Here is a 23,678-nt window from a genome sequence, read left to right as displayed (position 1 = left end):
ACATACTGACGCGCAGTAATTTATATTCACTGCAAACCTCAAGAAGTTCCTTCAATTTAACGTCTTTTTGGTACAGTTAAATGTTTTTGAAGCAGGGGGGGGATTCCAGCACGGATGAGTTTACTGGAAATGCCTAGCCGATGTGCTAAAAGTCTGTTTCTATCAGCATGGTGCATGCCAACGATTACTGCCTCGTCATGTACCGTTAAAACTAAAAGATGAGATTATTCGCTTTTTCAATCATATATTTTTTTGACAAATAAATTAATTTAAACGAATTTCTGCAGTCTTACTGGACATCTTAGAATGGCCTTAACCCTGTCCATGTGGTTGAAAACCGTGCATTTTAATGGGTACCTGGACGTTTCGGTATTACAGCCTGTTAATGCTGTTTCTTGTTCCCGTTTTCTTTGAAGATGTAAACAAACTCTGTCTGTACCAATTCTATTTAAATGCATTTGGTTGGCTTTGACACCATATATACCCATAACAAAATGTAGTCCTCGACTTATTGTGAGGAGTATATTTCATTATTTGACAAATCTCTGATAATGTGTCCGTGTAATTCGTAAGCTAAACATTTCCCCACCTCCTGTGCTATGGAGTGATCTCAAGAGGGCACAGGACTTGCGGAGTGATCTCAAGAGGGCACAGGACTCGCGGAATGATCTCAAGAGGGCACGGGACTCGCGGAATGATTTCAAGAGGAAACAGGACTCGCGGAGAGATCTCAAGAGGGCACAGGACTCGCAGAGTGATCTCAAGAGGGCACAGGACTCGCGGAGTGATCTCAAGAGGGCGGTGTGATCTCAAGAGGGCACGGGACTCGCGGAGTGATCTCAAGAGGGCACATGTCTTGCGGTGTGATTTCAAGAGGGCACAGGACTCGAGTAACAATCTCAAGAGGGCACGGGACTCGAGGAACGATCTCAAGAGGGCACAGGACTTGCGGTGTGATCTCAAGAGGGCACAGGACTCGAGTTACGATCTCAAGAGGGCATGGGACAAGAGGAACGATCTCAAGAGGGCACGGAACTCAGGTAGTGATCTCAAGAGGGCACATGACTCGAGTAACGATCTCAAGAGGGCACGGGACTCGAGTTATGATCTCAAGAGGGCATAGGACTCGAGTAATGATCTCAAGAGGGCACGGGACTCGAGTAACGATCTCAAGAGGGCACAGGACTCGAGTAACAATCTCAAGAGGGCACAGGACTCGAGTAAGGATCTCAAGAGGGCACAGGACTCGCGGAGTGATCTCAAGAGGGCACAGGACTCGAGTAACGATCTCAAGAGGGCATGGGACTTGAGGAACGATCTCAAGAGGGCACGGGACTCAGGTAGTGATCTCAAGAGGGCACAGGACTCGCAGTGTTCTCAAGAGGGCACAGGACTTGCGGTGTGATCTCAAGAGGGCACAGGACCTCAAGAGGGCACGAGACTCGAGGTATGATCTCAAGAGGGCACTGGACTCAGGTAGTGATCTCAAGAGGGCACAGGACATCAAGGTGTGTGGCAGGTCAAATTGCAACCCAAAAGGCGCGGGCAGAATCTCATAGTGGCAGAAACTCATAAATTCCAAGACACTGCATACTATTGTAACATTTTGATATTTACAAAAAATTGGGACTGCCGGAATGAAAACGTAAACAAGAACAATGCCGCAAGCTGATGCCAATGCTCGTTCGGCTTTTCTTGGTACACCAAGGCGCATAACTCAACAAAAGTGATAGTACTTCCATTTGCTACACATGCACGTGTTGTGATCATTAACATGTTTTATCTGAACAGTTTTTTCTGATGTACATGTTACTGTTTTAAAAGATTACCAACACAGCAGACCAAGATGACACAAAGGCTTTATATAACAGTACTAGTATCTAGCCCCTTTTCTCCTTAAAAAAACAACAAAAACAAATAATATCAAAAACACAACAATCAATAGTTGGTTCAGGCAAAGCTTTTATCATTTTTTTGTTTTGACAAACATTTTGCATGTGTGGTTGGGGATTTCCTCCTAAAATGTAGGTGGTAAAACATTAAGAAAAGCAACAATTAACCTAAAATATATATATATACATTAATCGTGAGGTGTTTAATGACATTACAGTTGTTTTATGCATTTTTGTTTAGTGTCCTTTTGCTCTGGGCTACAATTACTACTTAACATTATCTGCGAACCAACTCCTAAACCTAAGTTAAGGTATCCGATGGACATTGAGCTTGTCATATCATTAATAATAACTAATAATGTTAATGTTTGATGTCTCGTGACCCCATTTTGGTTTCACTTGAAAGTGAATTGCTCACTGATTACTTAGGTAAAATAAATGACAGAAAAACTATTACAGATAAAAGTGAATGCAATATGTATTTTTGTTATTCATTTCAACTGAAATTGAAATGTGTAATTACTAATTTTGCAAGTGTGTGTGTTCTGTATTTTTCAGGACAATTTTTCATATTACTTTTCTACTCATAAAACCCTTCAAATGAAACCAATTAATATGGAGTCACCAGGCATCTAAAATTCCCATATTTGTACAGCAGACACCTTAATCCAAACTAATGTTAAAAACTGATTATGAGGAAAGTTAACGGTTGAAGATCATAAAAGATGAAATTTCATTAAACTTGTGTTGATAACTTCATAGAGTGCCCATGTCAAAACCTGAACTGCTTTTATTGTCTTTCTTTAAAAACAAAGAGATCAAAACAGAGTAATAGAAAAAACATAATTTGTCAAAAATACATGCAAAAGTGTTTTAAAACTAGTCATCATTTAATTAGTTTTAAAACGTTCTTTAAAAAGATCATTATCTGAAGCTAAAATGTTTGTTTTGTGTTTTTATTACAATTGAATTTGAAAACAGTGAACTTTTCTGTTTTACATAATTCAGAAATATATTTGTAGCGCTACCTAAGGTACCATCACAGTCTATTCAAAGCAAATAGTCAAAGGTAAATAACTCTTACGAAACATAACAATGTCATGTAGATAAAGTTACATTATGACAAATTGTCATCTTTAAGCTGACAGGTGACAAACCGTCCCCTGATGCTCTCTACAAATTTGTGATGTTTGATTTGCTATATTATAGTTGACACAAAAAGCATCACAATGGAGTTGCTTTCACCTCCATTTTTGCATGACTACGTTTGAGTTGAAAGCATTCATGTTTTGCCTGACACATCTTTTCATGATGTTCTACAATTAAGATATGTTTGATTGAAATCCCATTTTTATTAACTATGCTATGGCTGAGACATAAAATACAGATGGACACCAGTGGGAGCAAGTATTCAGACCAGGGCCCATTTTTGACTAACATGTTTAAGCAGGTGCGGGAAGATTGGTTTTTAGTTCACTACATTTTGATAATTAGTCTGATAAATAAATTGTTGAACACATTTACATGTGTATATAGATAATACGGTAGTTGATACTAATTTATTTGAGCTCAAATGAGAAAATAGTTATATACAGTTACTGACTGATAATGAGCTGTACATCCCATTTTATGGACCATAGAAAGTGATATTCATGGCAAGCATCCTGGAATGGGCCTGAACCAACCACATATCTAAGGGTGAGAATGGTCTAGTGGTATAGGTGTCTGTCTATCGCCCAAGAGGTTGTGGACATTCTCTTGGCCCAGACATCAGTGTTGGTTTCTTCCCAGGTGATGGACTAGAGAGTGATTCATATCAGCTAGAATAGCTGTTGAAATAAATTAGTATAAACTAACCAGGTCACCAGTACATTATAATATAATCTATAACATTTACAGCAATTTTGACAAAATGGTAGAGAATTTTAAAATCAAGTTTGCAATACAGTCATCAACAAGAGCTGTCACAGTATGTGACGAATGCCCCCGAATGTGACATTGACCTATGAACAAGGTCAGTACATGAAAAGTTGATCTTGCCTTTACGTGCCAAATACATATGGCAAGTTATTTTAAATTGCCTCTGAACATAAAAAAATACCACCCATACTTGACAACCTACACTGTTATGTCCTTATATTCAGAATTCCCTTGTGAATAAACACTTAGTGTATCTTTCACCTTAGAGGTAGGGACATGGGTCTTGCACACGACACGTCATCTTCGTATGTGGAACACATGTAGCAAGTTATTTTAAAATCTGTCCATACAAGAGAAAGTTACAGCCCGGACACGACAACCTATACCCTATGTCCTTGTATGCAGCACTCCATTGTGAATAAACTCTAAGTGTGACCTTGACCTTTGAGGTAGGGACACGGGTCTTGCACGCGACACGTCGTCTTGGTATGTGGAACACATGTGGCAAGTTATTTTAAAATCTGTCCATACAAGGGAAAGTTACAGCCTGGACACGACAACCTATAGTCTATGTCCTTATATGCAGCACTCCATTGTGAATAAACACTATGTGTGACCTTGACCTTTGAGGCAGGGACACGGGTCTTGCACGCGACACGTCATCTTGGTATGTGGAACACATGTGGCAAGTTATTTTAAAATCTGTCCATACAAGAGAAAGTAACAGCCCGGACACAACAACCTATACTCTATGTCCTTATATGCAGCACTCCATTGTGAATAAACACTAAGTGTGACCTTGACCTTTGAGGTAGGGACACGGGTCTTGCACGCGACACGTCGTCTTGGTATGTGGAACACATGTGGCAAGTTATTTTAAAATCTGTCCATACAAGGGAAAGTTACAGCCCGGACACGACAACCTATACTCTATGTCCTTATATGCAGCACTCCATTGTAAATAAACACTAAGTGTGACCTTGACCTTTGAGGTGGGGACACGGGTCTTGCACGCGACACGTCGTCTTGGTATGTGAAACACATGTGGCAAGTTATTTTAAAATCTGTCCATACAAGAAAAAGTTACAGCCCGGACACGACAACCTATACTCTATGTCCTTATATGCAGCACTCCATTGTGAATAAACACTAAGTGTGACCTTGACCTTTGAGGTAGGAACACGGGTCTTGCACGCGACACGTCGTCTTGGTATGTGGAACACATTTGGCAAGTTATTTTAAAATCTGTCCATACAAGGGAAAGTTACAGCCCGGACACGACAACCTATACTCTATGTCCTTATATGCAGCACTCCATTGCAAATAAACACTAAGTGTGACCTTGACCTTTGAGGTAGGGACACGGGTCTTGCACGCGACACGTCGTCTTGGTATGTGGAACACATGTGGCAAGTTATTTTAAAATCTGTCCATACAAGAGAAAGTTACAGCCCGGACATGACAACCTATACTCTATGTCCTTATATGCAGCACTCCATTGTGAATAAACACTAAGTGTGACCTTGACCTTTGAGGTAGGGACACGGGTTTTGCACGCGACACGTCGTCTTGGTATGTGGAACACATTTGGCAAGTTATTTTAAAATCTGTCCATACAAGGGAAAGTTACAGCCCGGACACGACAACCTATACTCTATGTCCTTATATGCAGCACTCCATTGTAAATAAACACTAAGTGTGACCTTGACCTTTGAGGTAGGAACACGGGTCTTGCACGCGACACGTCGTCTTGGTATGTGGAACACATTTGGCAAGTTATTTTAAAATCTGTCCATACAAGGGAAAGTTACAGCCCGGACACGACAACCTATACTCTATGTCCTTATATGCAGCACTCCATTGCAAATAAACACTAAGTGTGACCTTGACCTTTGAGGTAGGGACACGGGTCTTGCACGCGACACGTCGTCTTGGTATGTGGAACACATGTGGCAAGTTATTTTAAAATCTGTCCATACAAGAGAAAGTTACAGCCCGGACATGACAACCTATACTCTATGTCCTTATATGCAGCACTCCATTGTGAATAAACACTAAGTGTGACCTTGACCTTTGAGGTAGGGACACGGGTTTTGCACGCGACACGTCGTCTTGGTATGTGGAACACATGTGGCAAGTTATTTTAAAATCTGTCCATACAAGGGAAAGTTACAGCCCGGACACGACAACCTATACTCTATGTCCTTATATGCAGCACTCCATTGTAAATAAACACTAAGTGTGACCTTGACCTTTGAGGTAGGAACACGGGTCTTGCACGCGACACGTCGTCTTGGTATGTGGAACACATTTGGCAAGTTATTTTAAAATCTGTCCATACAAGGGAAAGTTACAGCCCGGACACGACAACCTATACTCTATGTCCTTATATGCAGCACTCCATTGCAAATAAACACTAAGTGTGACCTTGACCTTTGAGGTAGGGACACGGGTCTTGCACGCGACACGTCGTCTTGGTATGTGGAACACATGTGGCAAGTTATTTTAAAATCTGTCCATACAAGAGAAAGTTACAGCCCGGACATGACAACCTATACTCTATGTCCTTATATGCAGCACTCCATTGTGAATAAACACTAAGTGTGACCTTGACCTTTGAGGTAGGGACACGGGTTTTGCACGCGACACGTCGTCTTGGTATGTGGAACACATTTGGCAAGTTATTTTAAAATCTGTCCATACAAGGGAAAGTTACAGCCCGGACACGACAACCTATACTCTATGTCCTTATATGCAGCACTCCATTGTAAATAAACACTAAGTGTGACCTTGACCTTTGAGGTAGTGACACGGGTCTTGCACGCGACACCTCATCTTGGTATGTGGAACACATGTGGCAAGTTATTTTAAAATCTGTCCATACAAGAGAAAGTTACAGCCCGGACACGACAACCTATACTCTATGTCCTTATATGCAGCACTCCATTGTGAATAAACACTAAGTGTGACCTTGACCTTTGAGGTAGTGACACGGGTCTTGCACGCGACACGTCGTCTTGGTATGTGGTACACATGTGGCAAGTTATTTTAAAATCTGTCCATACAAGAGAAAGTTACAGTCCGGACACGACAACCTATACTCTATGTCCTTATATGCAGCAATCCATTGTGAATAAACACTAAGTGTGACCTTGACCTTTGAGGTAGGGACACGAGTCTTGCACGCCACACGTCGTCTTGGTATGTGGAACACATGTGGCAAGTTATTTTAAAATCTGTCCATACAAGGGAAAGTTACAGAGCCGGCCGGCCGGCCGGACGGACGGACGGACGGTGCGATTTTAATATGCCCACCTTCGGGGGCATAAAAAGTAAATGCTTGACAAAATTGAAAAGAAAATCACTATCTGCTGGTCTTGTTGTTTTGAAAATGTTTAGTTTTTGCTTTCACAGATTTAACAAGGTTTGCTAAACTGTGGTCATTATAAGACTTCTTTTCTTCTTTCTTCCTTTTCTTCATTGCCGGCTCGTTATTGCCTGTCTGATCAAAATGTTTCTTCTTTTTCAGTTGATTTTCACTGCGTTTCAGTTTTTCAGTGATAATTGCATCAGTCCCCTTGGTTTTACGAAACTCTGGAGCCGACGGATCAAGGTTGAAAAGATGAGACTGGTACATGGCATTGAAACGAGGGTCATTCACATTAACCTGCAAGAGAAATAGCAATGACAATAGTGGAACATACAAGAAATGTTGTTTTCACAGAACTTTAAGGCATATAAATAAGGCTAATTAACTCAGGAAGAAGAGTTGTGGTTATGTATCTGTTCCTCTCTCAAAAGTTCTAGAAATAGACAGGGCTATTGTTGGCAATAAATGCTCAAAAATTGGTCAATATTACTTTTTATTTAAACTTACAGTCATATGTAACACAAAGGAGTTGGTGGTGGACAGAAACATCAACACTTAAGTTCAGTTTAGAGAGAATTTGTGTCAACTGATTTGAAATTATTCATACAATTAGTGATTTACATGCTTACATTACAAGTAACATGCAAGAAAAGAGTTGGTGGTGGACATAAAAGTCAGTGTCTGCTTTGTTGTGATGAGCATTTGTGGAACTTATTTGGAAATCAGTCAGTGAAAGTACAGAAAATGGCATATTTACTTTTGCCCCTAAGTGTGACCTTAGCCTTTAATGTAGATAGCTTGAAAACATGTTGTCTCAATGAGATAAACATTTGCCTGTGTAAAAGTTTGAAGATTCAAAAATACTGAAATGGCTTTTTATTTCAGAAATGCCATGTTTACAACATAAATTGTAAAGGTGAAATATTCTTCAAAATACTGAATTCAGTATTAATGCTGGAGGAGTTATGAAGCGGTCATGAAAAATATGATTGTGATCCTAAAGTTTGACCCTTGACTTCATGACTGGCTCCTGAGACTTTGGCTAGATGTGCTTAACAAGAATTTTGAAATCCTATGGTTTAAGGAGTTCTGGAATAGACACACAGATGGTTATCTGGCCTTTGATCGATAAGGGTGACCTTGACCTTGAAGATAGGAGGCTAGAATTAAATTGTGCACATCAGCTCCATATGGTTAACAATTGTGCCAAGTTATTTTAAAATACTTCCATTTGTTAAGGACTTATGGAGCAGTCACAAAATAAGGCATGGACAGACGGACAAAGCAGAAATCATATGCAGCTATGCTCCCTGAATTATTCGTGGAGCATAAAAATGTGCATGATGTAAACTGAAAAAGCATTGTTTTATATCAACAACATAACAGCCTGTCACTGATGTGTATTTTTTTTAATGTGATAAATTGGTTGTTTGACAATAATGCACTTATTAGGGGGCAAGGGTGGGAGGCAAGTATATGGGAAGACAGCCAAATTTTAACAGAAAGGTAAGAACATCATACAATATAAAGACTTCCGTGGGGTTTTCCTCCTGATATTTATCTAAAACACCTCATACCCCAGGCCCACAGGATATGACAAACTTCCCTTCTCCAAGCAAACCTAATTTTACTATCAATTATAAGAGTTTGAAAACAAATCAATGATCAATTAATATTCAAACATTTTCATGCATGTGCAAGCACTTCCAATTTGGCATTCTTGCTTCATTATTATACTTTTCTGTTATATTATTTTCATTCATCTAGCACTGATCAATGAAATGTGCAATTAGTTAGTATCTAAATGGAAGGAGTAATTTGGAAAGTTAGGTTATAGTTTCTGTTTTGAAAGAACAGACACGCAACATAAACAGTCTTCAATCATGGAAAGACAGCGGACATATGAATAATGGATTATGACAAAGTCACTTGGTCAAAGTTGATTTTATCGATCGATCATCGATTATAATTAATGTGTGAAACAACACTAGGAACACCTAACTAGATTAAGTTCATCTACATGGCATGATTGTGCCTTCTGCCTTGGTACAGCAAGGTGCATAAATTCATACCTGAAACTCCCCATCCACCTGTTTGCTGCTAGCTTTCTGTGCCTTGTCTCTCTTCTTTTTCTTGCCCCTCCTTTTCACATTTCTCTCAGCATTCTCCTCAATCATATCCACGTAGTTGAAATGTTTCTTTCTCTCCTCCACCTCATTAAGCATCAGGAGAGACAATTCTGCCTGGTGAAATATAGGATAGTTTTTTTAATTGTTACCGTATATACCCTATATAGGGGCACCAATACTATCTCGCAATCGAACTAAATGTTATAGTGCAATGCTAGTGGTTGCATGCAGAGGAAGAGGTTTGGTGTTCAATCCTAACCAGATAAACCATAGCAGATTTTACATTCTGTTACATTTACAGGTCAAAATATCCATTCATTGAACTCGCTAAATTGCAATAATTCTATACTGCCACTATGCCCCTATATATACATACTGATACACATCATTTCTATTCCATATCATAATATATCGGTTTATCTATAATATGGCACATCCCTACCAAATAGACTATTTCTGTTTCTATGTCAAATTTCTTCTGCCCTGATCTTCACAATTCTGCCAAAATAAATTAAACCTCAATTTAATTATTTTGTTTTACCTTCTCCTTACTGTCATCTGCTTTCCTATTAAGAGCTTTTTTCTTCTTTTTGTCTGAAAAAATCACAAAGAAAGTAATATTAAACTACATATTACACAAAATATGATTTTATATTATCAAATCCATCCAAATAAAGTCAAAAGCCAATACCACTAAAACTCCTTAAATGAGTTAAATTATAATTTTCGCTTTAAAAAACTCAACTATCATGAAACATAAAGGCATCCCAAGGGTCAAATTGGACTCATTCTTAAATTCTTTAAAATCATGCAGAACTCTCAATATGGACAAGTTGCATGCAGAACTCTCACCATGGACAAGTTGCTGCTTATGCAGAGCTCTCACCATGGACAAGTTGCTGCTCATGCAGAACTCTTACCATGGACAAGATGCTGCTCATGCAGAACTCTCACCATGGACAAGTTACTGCTCATGCAGAACTCTCACCATGGACAAGTTGCTACTCATGCAGAACTCTCACCATGGACAAGTTACTGCTCATGCAGAACTGCAGAACTCTCACCATGGACAAGTTGCTGCTGATGCAGAGCTCTCACCATGGACAAGTTGCTGCTCATGCAGAACTCTCACCATGGACAAGTTGCTGCTCATGCAGAGCTCTCACCATGGACAAGTTGCTGCTCATGCAGAGCTCTCACCATGGACAAGTTGCTGCTCATGCAGAGCTCTCACCATGGACAAGTTGCTGCTCATGCAGAGCTCTCACCATGGACAAGTTGCTGCTCATGCAGAGCTCTCACCATGGACAAGTTGCTGCTCATGCAGAGCTCTCACCATGGACAAGTTGCTGCTCATGCAGAGCTCTCACCATGGACAAGTTGCTGCTCATGCAGAGCTCTCACCATGGACAAGTTGCTGCTCATGCAGAACTCTCACCATGGACAAGTTGCTGCTCATGCAGAACTGAGCTCTCACCATGGACAAGTTGCTGCTCATGCAGAGCTCTCACCATGGACAAGTTGCTGCTCATGCAGAGCTCTCACCATGGACAAGTTGCTGCTCATGCAGAGCTCTCACCATGGACAAGTTGCTGCTCATGCAGAACTCTCACCATGGACAAGTTGCTGCTCATGCAGAACTCTCACCATGGACAAGTTGCTGCTCATGCAGAGCTCTCACCATGGACAAGTTGCTGCTCATGCACAGCTCTCACCATGGACAAGTTGCTGCTCATGCAGAACTCTCACCATGGACAAGTTGCTGCTCATGCAGAGCTCTCACCATGGACAAGTTGCTGCTCATGCAGAGCTCTCACCATGGCCAAGTTGCTGCTCATGCAGAACTCTCACCATGGACAAGTTGCTGCTCATGCAGAGCTCTCACCATGGGCAAGATGCTGCGCATGCAGAGCTCTCACCATGGGCAAGATGCTGCTCATGCAGATCTCTCCCCATGGACAAGTTGCTGCTCATGCAGAACTCTCACCATGGACAAGATGCTGCTCATGCAGATCTCTCACCATGGACAAGATGCTGCTCATGCAGAACTCTCACCATGGACAAGATGCTGCTCATGCAGAACTCTCACCATGGACAAGTTGCTGCTGGAAATTTCATTCACAATTCAAAAATTCTAGCAATTTTGTTACCAATAAGGGTGCAAATACAGTGGTTATCCTTATAGACATGTACACCCTAATCTACATGCAGAGAGGTCTTTTTGTGGATATTTTCTCTGATTCTATCACTTGACAATGCTTAACCTAGCTGTTAACATTGTATGGGTGGCCATTTTCATCAGTTACACAAAACTTTTATTTTAAACAATTATATTTCCAAAAATCTGTCCATAAAGCCTGCTTATCGTTGTTACCTTTCTTACAGGTTTTCTCCTTTTCTTCTCTCAACTTGGAGAAGAAAGGATAGTTTAAACCAGCACCACCAGGCAGCTCATCGTCACTAAATGCTGCACCACCCTCTTCTTTCTGCTTTACAAAGTAGAAATAATACATTTTTCGCAAATGTTGAGATAGTTTTAATCTGATTTAAGTACACAATGTGTGTTTATAGACATTTCCATCATTTTTTATTTTCATGTTAAAATTCCACAACCTTCCTGAACAATCCTTGTACAAAAAAGTACATCGCATGTGGATACCAATGCTCGTCCATTTTTCTAACTTACCAAATGTTTAAGCTAGTTATGGTACAAACATATAATTATGCACATTGTCGATCATTATGGAAATGTGTGCGAGTGTCAAGTTTTACGAATTAATATCTTCAAAGTTTTTCAAACTATTGCCAATATTTAAGTTTGAGAAGAACAACACTGCCACTGCTGACAGCTATGCAGTACTTTTGAATAACTTTCTTCCAAAAAGCAATTAGCTTACATAACTTCTACATCTCTGTACCAGCCAAGGTTTCTCTCTCATTACCTTCTCCTCCCCGTCTGCTGAATCATCATCACCACTTTTTGATGCCTCCTCCTCTTCACCCTGTTTTTTCCGCTTCCTCTCCTCCATCTTGTTCTTCTTCTTGTCTTTCCTCTGATCAAGGTACTCGCCCCAGACTGTTGAATCCTTTGCCTTTACTTTCTTCTTTACAAGGCTCTCTGTTGTCTCCTTCAGGCCTGCAAGACCATAAGATTAAATCGTTAAATTAAAGAATTTTCCTACTCTGCAAATTAATTCTTCTTCCACTCTTTCCTCTGATCCAGGAATTCAGGCCTGTCAGGAAATGAGCTATGTATTAGTTTTCCTCACCTTTAAATACAGCCATTTTGCTGGTTTCTTTAAAACGCTCTTTGTGGCTATGCTCAGACATGTTCTAAAAACTTTTAAGACAATACATAAATCTTGAAGAATCAAACAAGGGCGACATGGCGCAAATGTCAACACTTATTTTTATTCAGTCGAACAAAAAGAGGCATAACTCCATAATTATGAAAGCCTGGGTTTTGGGTCTTGTGACACATGTGCGCATTATCATTTGAAAAAAAACGTGTATCAATCTTAATATGAATCTTTTTTAGTTATGGCCATTTTATAGTTTCGAAAGAGGATGCTGAAGTTGACACCAATGCTATGACAATACCTAGAAAAAACTAGAGATTGCTTTTTTTGAAAAAGCGCTTGTCTCCCATATTGTGTGATCGCAGCTGAGAAAAAATAAATGATGGACATGAAATTTGTAATTTTGGACTGGAGACGAACCAACAGTGAAGTTTGGTTTATTCACCCGTATTAAATAGAGAAGAGAAAAAAATGTTGTTGATTTATCTAGGAAAATGTAAATGAAGTTTGCATTGTATGAAGTTCCTTGGCGCAAACGTTATTCAATTATTGATCTGAAACCATTTTTCAGCTCAAGGTCACGGTGACCTTGACCTTTGATCTACTGATCTCAAAATCAATAGGAGTCATCTACTAGTCATGACCAACTAGCATACCAAGTATGATGTTCCTTGGTACAAGCGTTCTTTTGTTATTGAGCAGAAACCATTTTTAAGCTTAAGGTCACTGCCAACATATCGTTTTTTACCTGAAGGTAACCTTGACCTTTGACCTTTTGATCTCAAAATCAATAGGGGTCATCTACTAGTCATGAACAACTAGCATACCAAGTATGAAGTTCCTGGACCCAAAGGATCTTTAGTTATTGAGCGGAAACTGTTTCTTCACCTCAAGGTCACGGTGACCTTGACCTTTGACCTAGTGACCCCAAAAAAAGGATTAAGTTCTACTTTTGCAATGTTCAATTCTTTTGAAGTTTTCAGTATGACACAGTAAATGTATTCCTTCCCATTAACACTATTAAACAATGTTTCAAAGTGATCTCCATTTGTACATCCAACTGTGACTTGCCCAGCCAGTTTTCTACCTTACCCTCACTGGAAACAATAAACAATGTTCACAAACCAGGTGATCTTCAAATGTACATCCTCCTTTAATATGCATGCCTTGTTTTCAGCCACCTTTAAAATTACCCAGGATCTGTCTCTCTCTCTTCACCCCCTTCAGCACTCCTTGTAAATGTTTACAAACAACAAACAATGGCCACTTACCAGGTTCCAAGCAGAAGATCTCCATCTGTACATTTTCCTGTGACTTGCCCCCTAGTTTTTTTTTTGCCACCAGGCCCTGTAGTAGGCGCTAACACACACTACTTGACAGGTTGTATGTTTCTTTCATAGTACATGTGTAAGAACAATAACTGCTAACCTGGTTCCCAGGTGATCTCCATTTGTACGTCCTCCTGTGACTTGTCCCCCGGTCTGTTTTCTGGCCCCTGCAGCAGGGCCCGGTACTTGTTAATCAGTTTTTCCTCACCCTCGTCCTCACTGTTACTCTCTGAACCTTCGACAATGCTGGACTCATACTCCGCTGTATGATATAAAAATAAAATTTAGCTTAAAAGGACTAACTAAATCATTTCATGATTGCCACAATAAAGGCTTGAATCAGGGCTTCTAAAAACTGGCAATTTGCTGGTCTGAACCAATTTGGAGCACGCCGGACCGATGTCAAGAACAGAAAATGGTTAAAAACTGGTCTGAATTTATTTATTTTTTTCGATCCAAAACAGCTAAGTCTGTAAGAATTTTAATACACAAACCTAGTTTGTCATTCACACACCCCATTAAAAGTGCCAAAGATCATAACCATCAGATTAACGTGACCAGCTGCTTTGTTTCACTACAATGAACATTCAATATCTTCTAAATGGCAGACGCTTGTAATCAGTCCAAACACATGGTAGAACACAAAAGACACATTTTGCTGACCATGTAATGCAAATAATTTGGATAGAGTTTGCTGGGTTATGTTTTCCATGTCCAGAATAAAACCTACTTTTTTCTTTTGATCATTCATTGTGCATATACACGCTTAATGGCAGGATTCAATACACATTTCATTAATCTTTCCATTAATTTATCCGCAATTATCAATGGTTATTCCCATCAACTACAATCCAAACAAACACCTGTGACAGTTTAACTTATGAACAGATGTATTTAAATGTGTCGTATGTGTCAGCTGCAGATCAAACGGTACACTTCAGAGCACGAGGGGTGATGAGATTAAAGGCGCGTGGCAGTGTCATTAGAATACCATATGATCCCATTTTACTCCAGGCTGGTTGACCAACTACCATGTTTACCACGTTTGCATCTAGGTTGGTTAGAAAATACCATACAATTAGAAAAACAATTAATTAATAATCGTTGTCTGAGAACCTTCAAATCTTGGCTGAAATGAATGAATTCACTACAAATATGAATGAACCTTTGGGTGTACGAAAATAAGATAAGCAAAATAAATTATTTTTGAAAATAATTCTGTATGTCCATATTATTAGTGTCCGACCTTTGATTGAGGTTTCAACCTTTTAAATGCCCTGGTTTGAATTATATGTTCGAATTGAGTCATTTTCATCATTTTAAATAGACAAAAATTATCATCAGACACTCTCATTTGGTCTTTTGATGTCATCAAGTTTATTTGTAATCATTGAGTTTTCCCCAAATTTTTAAGTTAACTCTTTGACATGAAATTTGATTTCCTCTCGCAAAATAGAAAGCTAGAGCAATGAAATGGCACAAAAGCATATCAATTGAACTGTATTCACATCCTGGAATTAATAAAAATCCTGAAAAAGACAGAGTAAATTTTGAGATATCTCTCATGACACCAATTTTCATTCATCTCAATATCATATTACTCAATTACTTTTCCCGCAAAAAAAGAAGGCTAGAGCAATGAAATGACAAAAAAGCAAATCAATTTAAGTTCAAAATTAAAAGCAAATCGCCAACCTGCATCCTCGTCAGAGCTGGAGGCTAGGTACGCCTGCAGATCATCATCTGGAATTTCCTCCCCAGTGCCAGAAAACTGCTTGATTGTCATGGCTATGCGATCACGGTCTGTCTCATCCCATGTCAGGTCAACCTTGAAGATTAAGAGGGATATTTAACAAGACCATCATAGTCAATCAACGGCCATAACTCAACAGCTATTAAAGCCATAGTCATGGCTCTTGATACACATGTGGTAACATATGTGATTTGTATCATGAGAATATAAATATATATGTGAACTTCTTATTTATTTACATCCAAAGTTTAAATGTTTCAATGACAATGAGGACCACAACACCAAGGCTATGATACTTATTTGAAACAAACAAATTATCAAGAGCTGTCACAGAGACACCGCGCTCAACTATTCTGCCACTTTCAAGTTTAAGGATTTTAAAGTTTTGGTGAAACATGCATGGATCACTGTAAAATTAGATAACAAGCAAAACCTTAACCAGAATTTCTGTCATATAATAAACGGCCATAATTTGCATTACATCGAAAATAGAGTTATCTTATTTGATTAAGTATGATGGATGATTGAGAACCGTTGTATAAAGTATCAATGCAAAACATAAAGTTGTTGCTGAAATACTGACTTATGTGTGCTTACATACAAAACCTTAACCAGGTTTCTTACAATAAGGGGTAATACTTCGAGTTATCATTCTTAATTGTATAAAGTTTCTTTGATTATTTGAATATTTGCTGAGCTATTGACTCCAATATGGTTACACGCAAAAGCTTAATAAGAATTTCTAAAGCTAACTAGAGATATCACTGGATGTGATTAATATCCCAAAAACACCACCATCTTGTAATAAGTATCACTTGGAGGGATGTATGCTCCTTCAATGCCAGACGTCGGTGAGAAGGCATCAATTAAGTTAGTGGTCTCAATGTTTCCTTTGTTCAGTTGAAGTCAATACCTCAAAGTAATATAAAGTTATGGTAAAAAAAAAGTATAACAAGAAACGCTGCAATGGGACGAAACCAGGTTTTCAATGATTGACAAAAAAACTTCAGCCTGTGTCTGTTTTTCTATTTTTTGTAACAGTGACCTTGACCCTAGGGACCCAAAACACAATCACATGAAAGGTATCCATAAACTCTTCCTATAGACCAAGTTTGGTCAAGATATGTCAACCCTGACTAAAGTTATTCAGTTTCAACCAATTTTCTACTATTACTAACAGTGACCTTGACCTTGACCCTAGGGACCCAAAACGCAATCCCATGAAAGGTATCCACAAACTCTTCATATAGACCAAGTTTGGTAAAAATATATCAAGCCTAACTAAAGTTATTCAGTTTCAACCATTTTTCTATTTTTAGTAACAGTGACCTTGACCTTGACCCTAGGGACCCCAAACGCAATCCCATGAAAGGTATCCATAAATTCTTCCAAGTTTGGTCAAGAAATGTCAACCCTTAGGCCTAAAAAAAAAATTGTTTGGTTAGGCCTGCCCGCCCGTACAACGATGTTTTTCATTCTAATAACCCGGTTTCACTATGTGAAAACCTGGTTAAACCTGGTTAAAAATAATCAAAGGGCAATAACTCTTAAAATACCATACACAAAATCAGTTGATATTTTTTTTTGCACAGCAACTTCTCCTCAACACAGTCAATATGTGTTAAGAAGTTTGAAGTCAATAACTCAAAAACATGGAGTAATGGAGAAGAGTAGACTTGTCTTGATGTCCCAGGATTAACAGACAGATTAATTTGCAATAAATGCAGAATAGATTCATCTTACTGGATTAATCAGGTAGGTCGGGTGGTTGAGTAGTGTTAATTAAAGTCTCAATGCAATACATCAAGTAGTTGCTGAGATATTAACCTATGTGCTCTTATATGTAAAACCTTAACCAGAATTTCTAAGTCGAATATTAAAGGGCCATATTTTGTATAATATTCAAAGTAAAGTTATCAAACTTCATTAATTAAGTAGGTTGGATAGTTGGGAAAACATATCTTAAGTTTCAATGCAATACATGATGTATTTGCTGATATAATGACTTAAAGGTGCTAACATGCAAATCCTTAACCAATGCGTGATGCCAACGCAGACATTGCGGCTGCTGCTAGGGTAATATAGCATTCGATTTTTTTTCTAATAGTCGAACTTAAAACTAACATTCCTACTATTCGGTTAACTATTCATCATTTTATTCCCTATTAACTACCCTGTAGAATAATTACATGAAATGAACATGTAAAACATTCTTAAAACATATTCAGTTAAAAACAAAACACAATTATTTTCTTAGGAATAGAATGCTTGAATTTGAGTACCTTTGATTGAGAGAGAGCAGTGTTGAGGAAGAACTGTGGTTTGTACCCTGCTGGAGCATCCATACAGGATGAAGTCACTTCATCTTCAGCAAATACCATGTCATCCGGGATAAACCTGCACAATTAAAAAGAAGACTTCTTATTTATTAATGCTTGATCAGACAGCTATAAGCTTATGTGAATCATGCTAGCGTCTTGCTTCCCAGGTAGAAAATTGGGCTCAAACCCATAACCTCTTGACCTATACTACTAGACCCTTTTCATGCTCTATAGTTTACAATCATGTGAATAAGGAAACAGCTACATGTATTCTGGCATTCCAATAGTTGACATGATTAAAAAAAAAAAAGAACTGGATGAATACATGTATTTGAGTTTTTTGGATTCTTCCATTTCAATATCTACCTGAGGTCAAGTTTAGTTGAGGATGTCTCGTATTCCATTTTGTCACACTCCTTGTAGATGTGGTCAGACGTGTTCATGCTATCACACTCTACCACAGCATAGAAGTACCGCAATCGCTTCAGCTGGTACTCACGGAGCTTCTCCATGTGGTACCCTGTGCCTGGAGACCATTATGAAATATATCTTATTGGAGGATAATTGTTTCTCCCAGTATAATTCACCAAGTGAGCAGCCAAAGTTAAACGTCAAAACTGAAATATTAACTTTTGGCATTCACATAAAATATACTGCAATCTTATACTGACCCAATTAAGTTTTCATTTCATTTCATGCTTGCAATTCTTTAACTAGATTCTGTATTTTGAATATGTTGCCAGCTTGGAACCCCCGAGTGTTGGAATGGAAGTTTTTAAAAGTTATTATCATAAATAATTTTGAGTAGGACTGATGTAACTAGAGCAATATATTTCACTATTGAATAAGTGTGATCTGGCTGTTTATCAAACATGTTCAAGATATTATGCCTTTAAAAATTGTTACCTAGTGTACTAGTGTAGTTAAGATTGGATAACAAATTCTTCAGTTAGACAGCTGTCAAAGTAAATTTTGTAATCTTTTCAAGACAATTTAAGACCATAACTTTGGAGATAACTACATCTACCACAGAAGTGATGATTATACTGTAATAGGTTTACAAGAGCACCCAGTAAGACCCTTAGGTGTGACCTTTAACCCACAGAGTGTTGCTGGTGACACAGTCTTGTCATTGTGAAAATGTGCCCCAAATTATTTTTAATTCCCCAGATGAGTTATCAAGCAAGTCTTGACATGAAAAGATACCAGGACTTTTTAGCCACGACCTTTTTGTGTGACCTTGTCCTTAAACCTACAGACATGAGTGTTACCATGGCAAACGTTTGTGCCAAGTCACAAAAAAAATCACCCAAATCATGGCCAAGTTACAGCTCCGACACACAAGGATTTTTTACCAATGTTCCTAAAGATGTGACCTTGATCTTTGACCTACAGATAATGGCCCTTGCTGGCAACACATTGTCTAGTCATGGTAAACTTTTGCCAAATTAAAAAAAAATCTAAAGCATGGCCGAGTTACAGCCAGGTCAGGCCAAAATACAATAATTTTTGACAAATGACCCTTAAGTGCAAATTTGACCTTTGACCTACAGACATGGGTCTTGCATGGGACACATTGTCTATTCATGCTGACAGTTTGTGCCATGCCATTTTAAATCCCCTAATGCATGACAAAGTAACAGCCTGGACCGAAATAAAAATTATAAGGTATTTTGACAAATAACCTTTAGGTATGACCTTTGATGTACAGACCTTGGTCTTGTACGCGACACGTTGTCATAGAGAACTTTTGATGCGTGGTGAAGTTACCACCCAAACACAAATTGTTGATGACACCTGCCCGCACGCAGATACACTCAAGTCTATTAACCTAGGTTTTTCTTTGGAAAACCTGGTTAACAAGAGCTGTCAAGAGTTGTCGTAGGACAGCATGCTTGACTTTACACTGCCTTGTCTTAGAAATGAATGCAATAATGATTTAATAAGTGCCTGTCCAAAAAATATGTAAAAAAAAAAGTTGATAAAGGGCCATAATATGTATTGAGGATAGTTTGGAGTTATGTCACATAATTGTATGATGGCCGTTAGCAATTCTGGGAAGTATTAAGTCAATTGAATTAAGGGTATAGATGTTATAAGTGAAAATCTCAACTTCCCCTTAAACTTTAATCAGACACAATGTGCCCTTAAACCTTCATCTAAGTTCCTAAGTCAACAAGCAAATTCATTGAATTGATATCCCCCGCCTGATTGGGCTAAGTCAAGGAATGAAAATCAATTGTTGATGAAAAATATATATATATATATATATATGACATTGAGTTTGATTGCAACTGTTTGAAATTTAAAAAAAAAATTGTATATATATAACATTAAGAATTGACCAAGAAACCTAGTTTATGACTCCATGCTACCCAGTTCCAAACTAATCTAAGATTTCATCAAGGCAAACATTCTGATCAAGTTTCATGAAGATTGGTCCAAATATATGCAAAAAATATAGCCTCAAGAGTGTGCACAAGGTTTTTTTAAGATTTGACTCAGTGACCTCATTTTTGACCCCACATGACCTACTAGTTACAAACTATTCCAAGATTTCATCGAGGCATTCTGATTAAGTTTCATGGAAAATAAAGCAGATGTATTGCCTCTAGAGTGTTCCAAAGATTTCTGTACGATATGACCTAGTGACCTAGTTTTTGACCCATTAACCCACTTTTAAAACGCAGTCGAAATTCAACCTAAGAGAACATTCCAACCATGTTTTAACTTAATCAGACCAATCATCACCATAAAATAGTTTTGGACACGATTTTTGAAAGATTTGACCTAGTGACCTAATTTCTAATCACATGTGACCCAGTTTAAAACATGTCCAAGAGTTTGTCAAGGAAAACAGTCTGATCAAGTTTCATGAATATAAGACCATACATATTGCCTCTAATGTGTTTCAAAGATTTGTCTAAAATTTGACCTAGTGACCTAATTTTTGACCCCATATGCCCCACTTTTACAAGCGGTCCATATATCATCAAGGGGTAAATCATGACCAAGTTTGAACATAATCCGACCAATCATTTCCATTCCGGACAAAACAAATTCTAAGATTTGACCTTGTGACCTAACTTTCAATCATATGTGAACCAGTTTTAAGTAAGTCCAAGATTTCATCAAGGAAAACATTCTGATTACGTTTTATAAATATTTGACCAAGTATAATGCCTCAAGTATGTTCCAAAGATTTTTCTAAGATTTGACCTACTGACCTAGTTTTTGACCCCATGTGACCCACTTTTTAAGTGGTCCATATTTCATCAAGGTTTACATCATGACCAATTTTGAAAATAACTTGACCAATCATTACCATGATATGGTTCTGGACAATATTTTTCCAAGATTTGACCTAGTGACCTCAATTTTTATCATATGTGACCCAGTTTTATTTACGACCAAGAGTTCATCAAGGAAAACATTCTGATTAAGTTTCTTGAATATTTGACCATGTATAATGCCTCTAGTATGTTCCAAAGATTTTTCTAAGATTTGACCTACTGACCTAGTTTTTGACCCCATGTGACCCACTTTATAAGTAGTCCATATTTCTTCAAGGGGTACATCATGACCAATTTTGTACATAAATTGACCAAACATTACCATGATATGGTTCAGGACAAGATTTTTCTAAAATTTGACCTAGTGACCTAATTTTCGATCATATGTGACCCAGTTTTATTTACAACCAAGAATTCATCAAGGAAAACATTTTGATAAAGTTTCATGAATATTTGACCATGTATAATGCCTCTAGTCTGTTCCAAAGATTTTTCTATGGTTTGACCTAGTGACCTAGTTTTTGATCCCATGTGACCCACTTTTAAAATAGGTCGAGATATGATCAAGGGGAACAGTCTGACCAAGTTTGAACATTTTCTGATTAATGCCTACCAAGATATGTTACCGGACGGACGGACGGAAGGACGGAATGACGGACGGATAACGCCAAAACAATATCCCCCTCCTGAAATCTTTGATTCGGCGGGGGATAATCAAGGCCATAATTTGTATTTAGGATAATATGGAGTAATGAAACCTAATTGCATGAAGATCCTGAACAACTTTGTGAACTATGTAGTGAATTGAATGATGGATATTGGAGTTATAAGTGAAAAGGCCAACTTGCCCTAAAACTTAAAGTGGACGCCAACTCGGAAAGGGAAGCTGGGCTGAGTAGTATATAGAGGATCTCAAATGAGTGTTTTTTATGTATCAAATTTATTAAACAAGTTCATTTTAAAACGATAAAAACGAGGTTTTGCCGAGTTTTTATCGTTTTTAAATGAAGAGTTTATAAATTTGATACAAAATAATTACTCATTTGAGATTCTATTTATAACATAACTCAATTACAGTGGATTTACGTGGCTATTGTTGTTTATAGATGCAATGTTCTTGAGTCTTGATATTTGCATAAACTGGTTCGCAGGAACATTGTTGTCATTCAATTTCTGGACGAGGTTATTTTCTGTCGCTGTGATCAGGGAGTCATTTGTTTGGATTAATCCCAGCGTTCTTCACCGTTTGTTTCATAGTGAAGCTGAGTTTGTTGACATCGACATCTTTTCTGATGTTAGTTTTTGTTTTTTGACAGGGAATATGAAAACATTTTTCTGTGATGCGGTTACCTAATTTGCATAGTTATTCAACTAGTTATATCACTCCTGCGCCGTAAGTTATGTTATAAATAAAATTATAATACATGTTTAAAGATTGTATGAAGGATTATTTTTTTCACAAGATCAATTTAAAATCTTCAATGTAGCCAAAGTGTTGAACTGATGTTTAAGGGCACACTACTCAAACTAGCAATTTATAATGAAACAAAATATTACCTAATAAATTGATTTATGTATTTCAGTCTATGATTGATATAATATGGACCCAGTAACATACTGTCCACTTTAATGAATGTTATGTGATGTTAGACTTATATCGAAAAATTGCCAATGTCCAGAGGCACCACCTTGACGTTTAAGCTTGGGACCTGGGTCTGGCCATCATCTTAACTTAAGTGAAATCATTTCCCAATCCCAACCTGAATGACAAAGTTATGGACTGGACACGAACCATTATCATTTGTAAGGCTTACATAGCTAACTGACACAGTTGAAGCTAGGGAAATTGTGTCATGTTGTCCTCTTATGATTGTCAAATCTGCCATATTATTTCGAAATCCTTTCATGACAATGTTATGAACGCAACAGTTAAGGACCACAGATGGGATGGACCGATCCGCATAATTCCTATAGAGTTCCCACTTAACTTTGTGAAGCAGAGGTATAATAATGTTAATTGGCTGGAGATATTATGCCCATATACATGGTTACCAAGTTTGGTAAGGATTTGATAAGATATATGCTTCAATTTGAGAGCAAACAAAGTGAATTCGGTACAATTCTGACAATTTAAGGGCCATAACTCCAGAACTTATAGTGTCATCTGGCTGTTGATAAAACTCAGTTGAGACATTATACCCATACTGGTTAGCGACCTATTATTCGCCCGTACCACTTTTTCGCCCACCCAGTTTAAACCAGTCAAAATGAAATATTTTACACAAATTAGTATGGCGTTTTATTGCGGCATATTTTTTAACAGATATCAGCTGTTTTCTGCGTTCAAATGTAAATAATATGTGGAATTTGACC

General features: G+C 38.1%; 2 protein-coding genes across 5 annotated transcripts in view; one reads left to right on the top strand and one right to left on the bottom strand.

The window, feature by feature from the left end:
* Positions 1 to 664: 664 nt before the first annotated feature.
* Positions 665 to 1,405, top strand: LOC128208593 (uncharacterized protein in mobD 3'region-like). The gene is made up of 2 exons (XM_052912149.1): positions 665 to 1,057; positions 1,145 to 1,405. Exons 1-2 carry the CDS (start codon positions 665 to 667, stop codon positions 1,403 to 1,405), a joined length of 654 nt encoding a protein of 217 aa, XP_052768109.1.
* A 513-nt stretch (positions 1,406 to 1,918) lies between these two features.
* LOC128207961 (ESF1 homolog) overlaps positions 1,919 to 23,678 on the bottom strand; it is a 62,013-nt gene continuing 40,253 nt past the window's right edge. For 3 of the 4 annotated variants that reach the window (XM_052911184.1, XM_052911186.1, XM_052911185.1), the window contains exons 6-14: positions 18,379 to 18,538; positions 17,974 to 18,088; positions 15,634 to 15,766; positions 14,039 to 14,200; positions 12,254 to 12,447; positions 11,686 to 11,800; positions 9,853 to 9,905; positions 9,255 to 9,425; positions 1,919 to 7,479 (exon numbers count right to left, since the gene is read on the bottom strand). In XM_052911184.1, the coding sequence (XP_052767144.1) occupies positions 7,177 to 7,479; positions 9,255 to 9,425; positions 9,853 to 9,905; positions 11,686 to 11,800; positions 12,254 to 12,447; positions 14,039 to 14,200; positions 15,634 to 15,766; positions 17,974 to 18,088; positions 18,379 to 18,538 (1,406 nt within the window). In that variant the 3' untranslated portion in view covers positions 1,919 to 7,176. The remainder of the gene's footprint in view (positions 7,480 to 9,254; positions 9,426 to 9,852; positions 9,906 to 11,685; positions 11,801 to 12,253; positions 12,448 to 14,038; positions 14,201 to 15,633; positions 15,767 to 17,973; positions 18,089 to 18,378; positions 18,539 to 23,678) is intronic. The other variant, XM_052911187.1, reaches the window with a different exon arrangement.

The sequence above is a fragment of the Mya arenaria genome, chromosome 11 (assembly GCF_026914265.1).
Source record: "Mya arenaria isolate MELC-2E11 chromosome 11, ASM2691426v1".
NCBI lineage: Eukaryota > Metazoa > Mollusca > Bivalvia > Myida > Myidae > Mya > Mya arenaria.
This window is presented reverse-complemented; position numbering and strand designations above follow the sequence as displayed.

Excerpts from the sequence above, each read along its gene's own strand:
- LOC128208593 (XM_052912149.1), top strand. The coding sequence starts at position 665 with ATGATCTCAAGAGGGCACGGGACTCGCGGAATGATTTCAAGAGGAAAC. Across the intron at positions 1,058-1,144 it reads CAGGTAGTGATCTCAAGAGG|AGGGCACGGGACTCGAGTAA; the intron begins GCACATGACTCG and ends AATGATCTCAAG.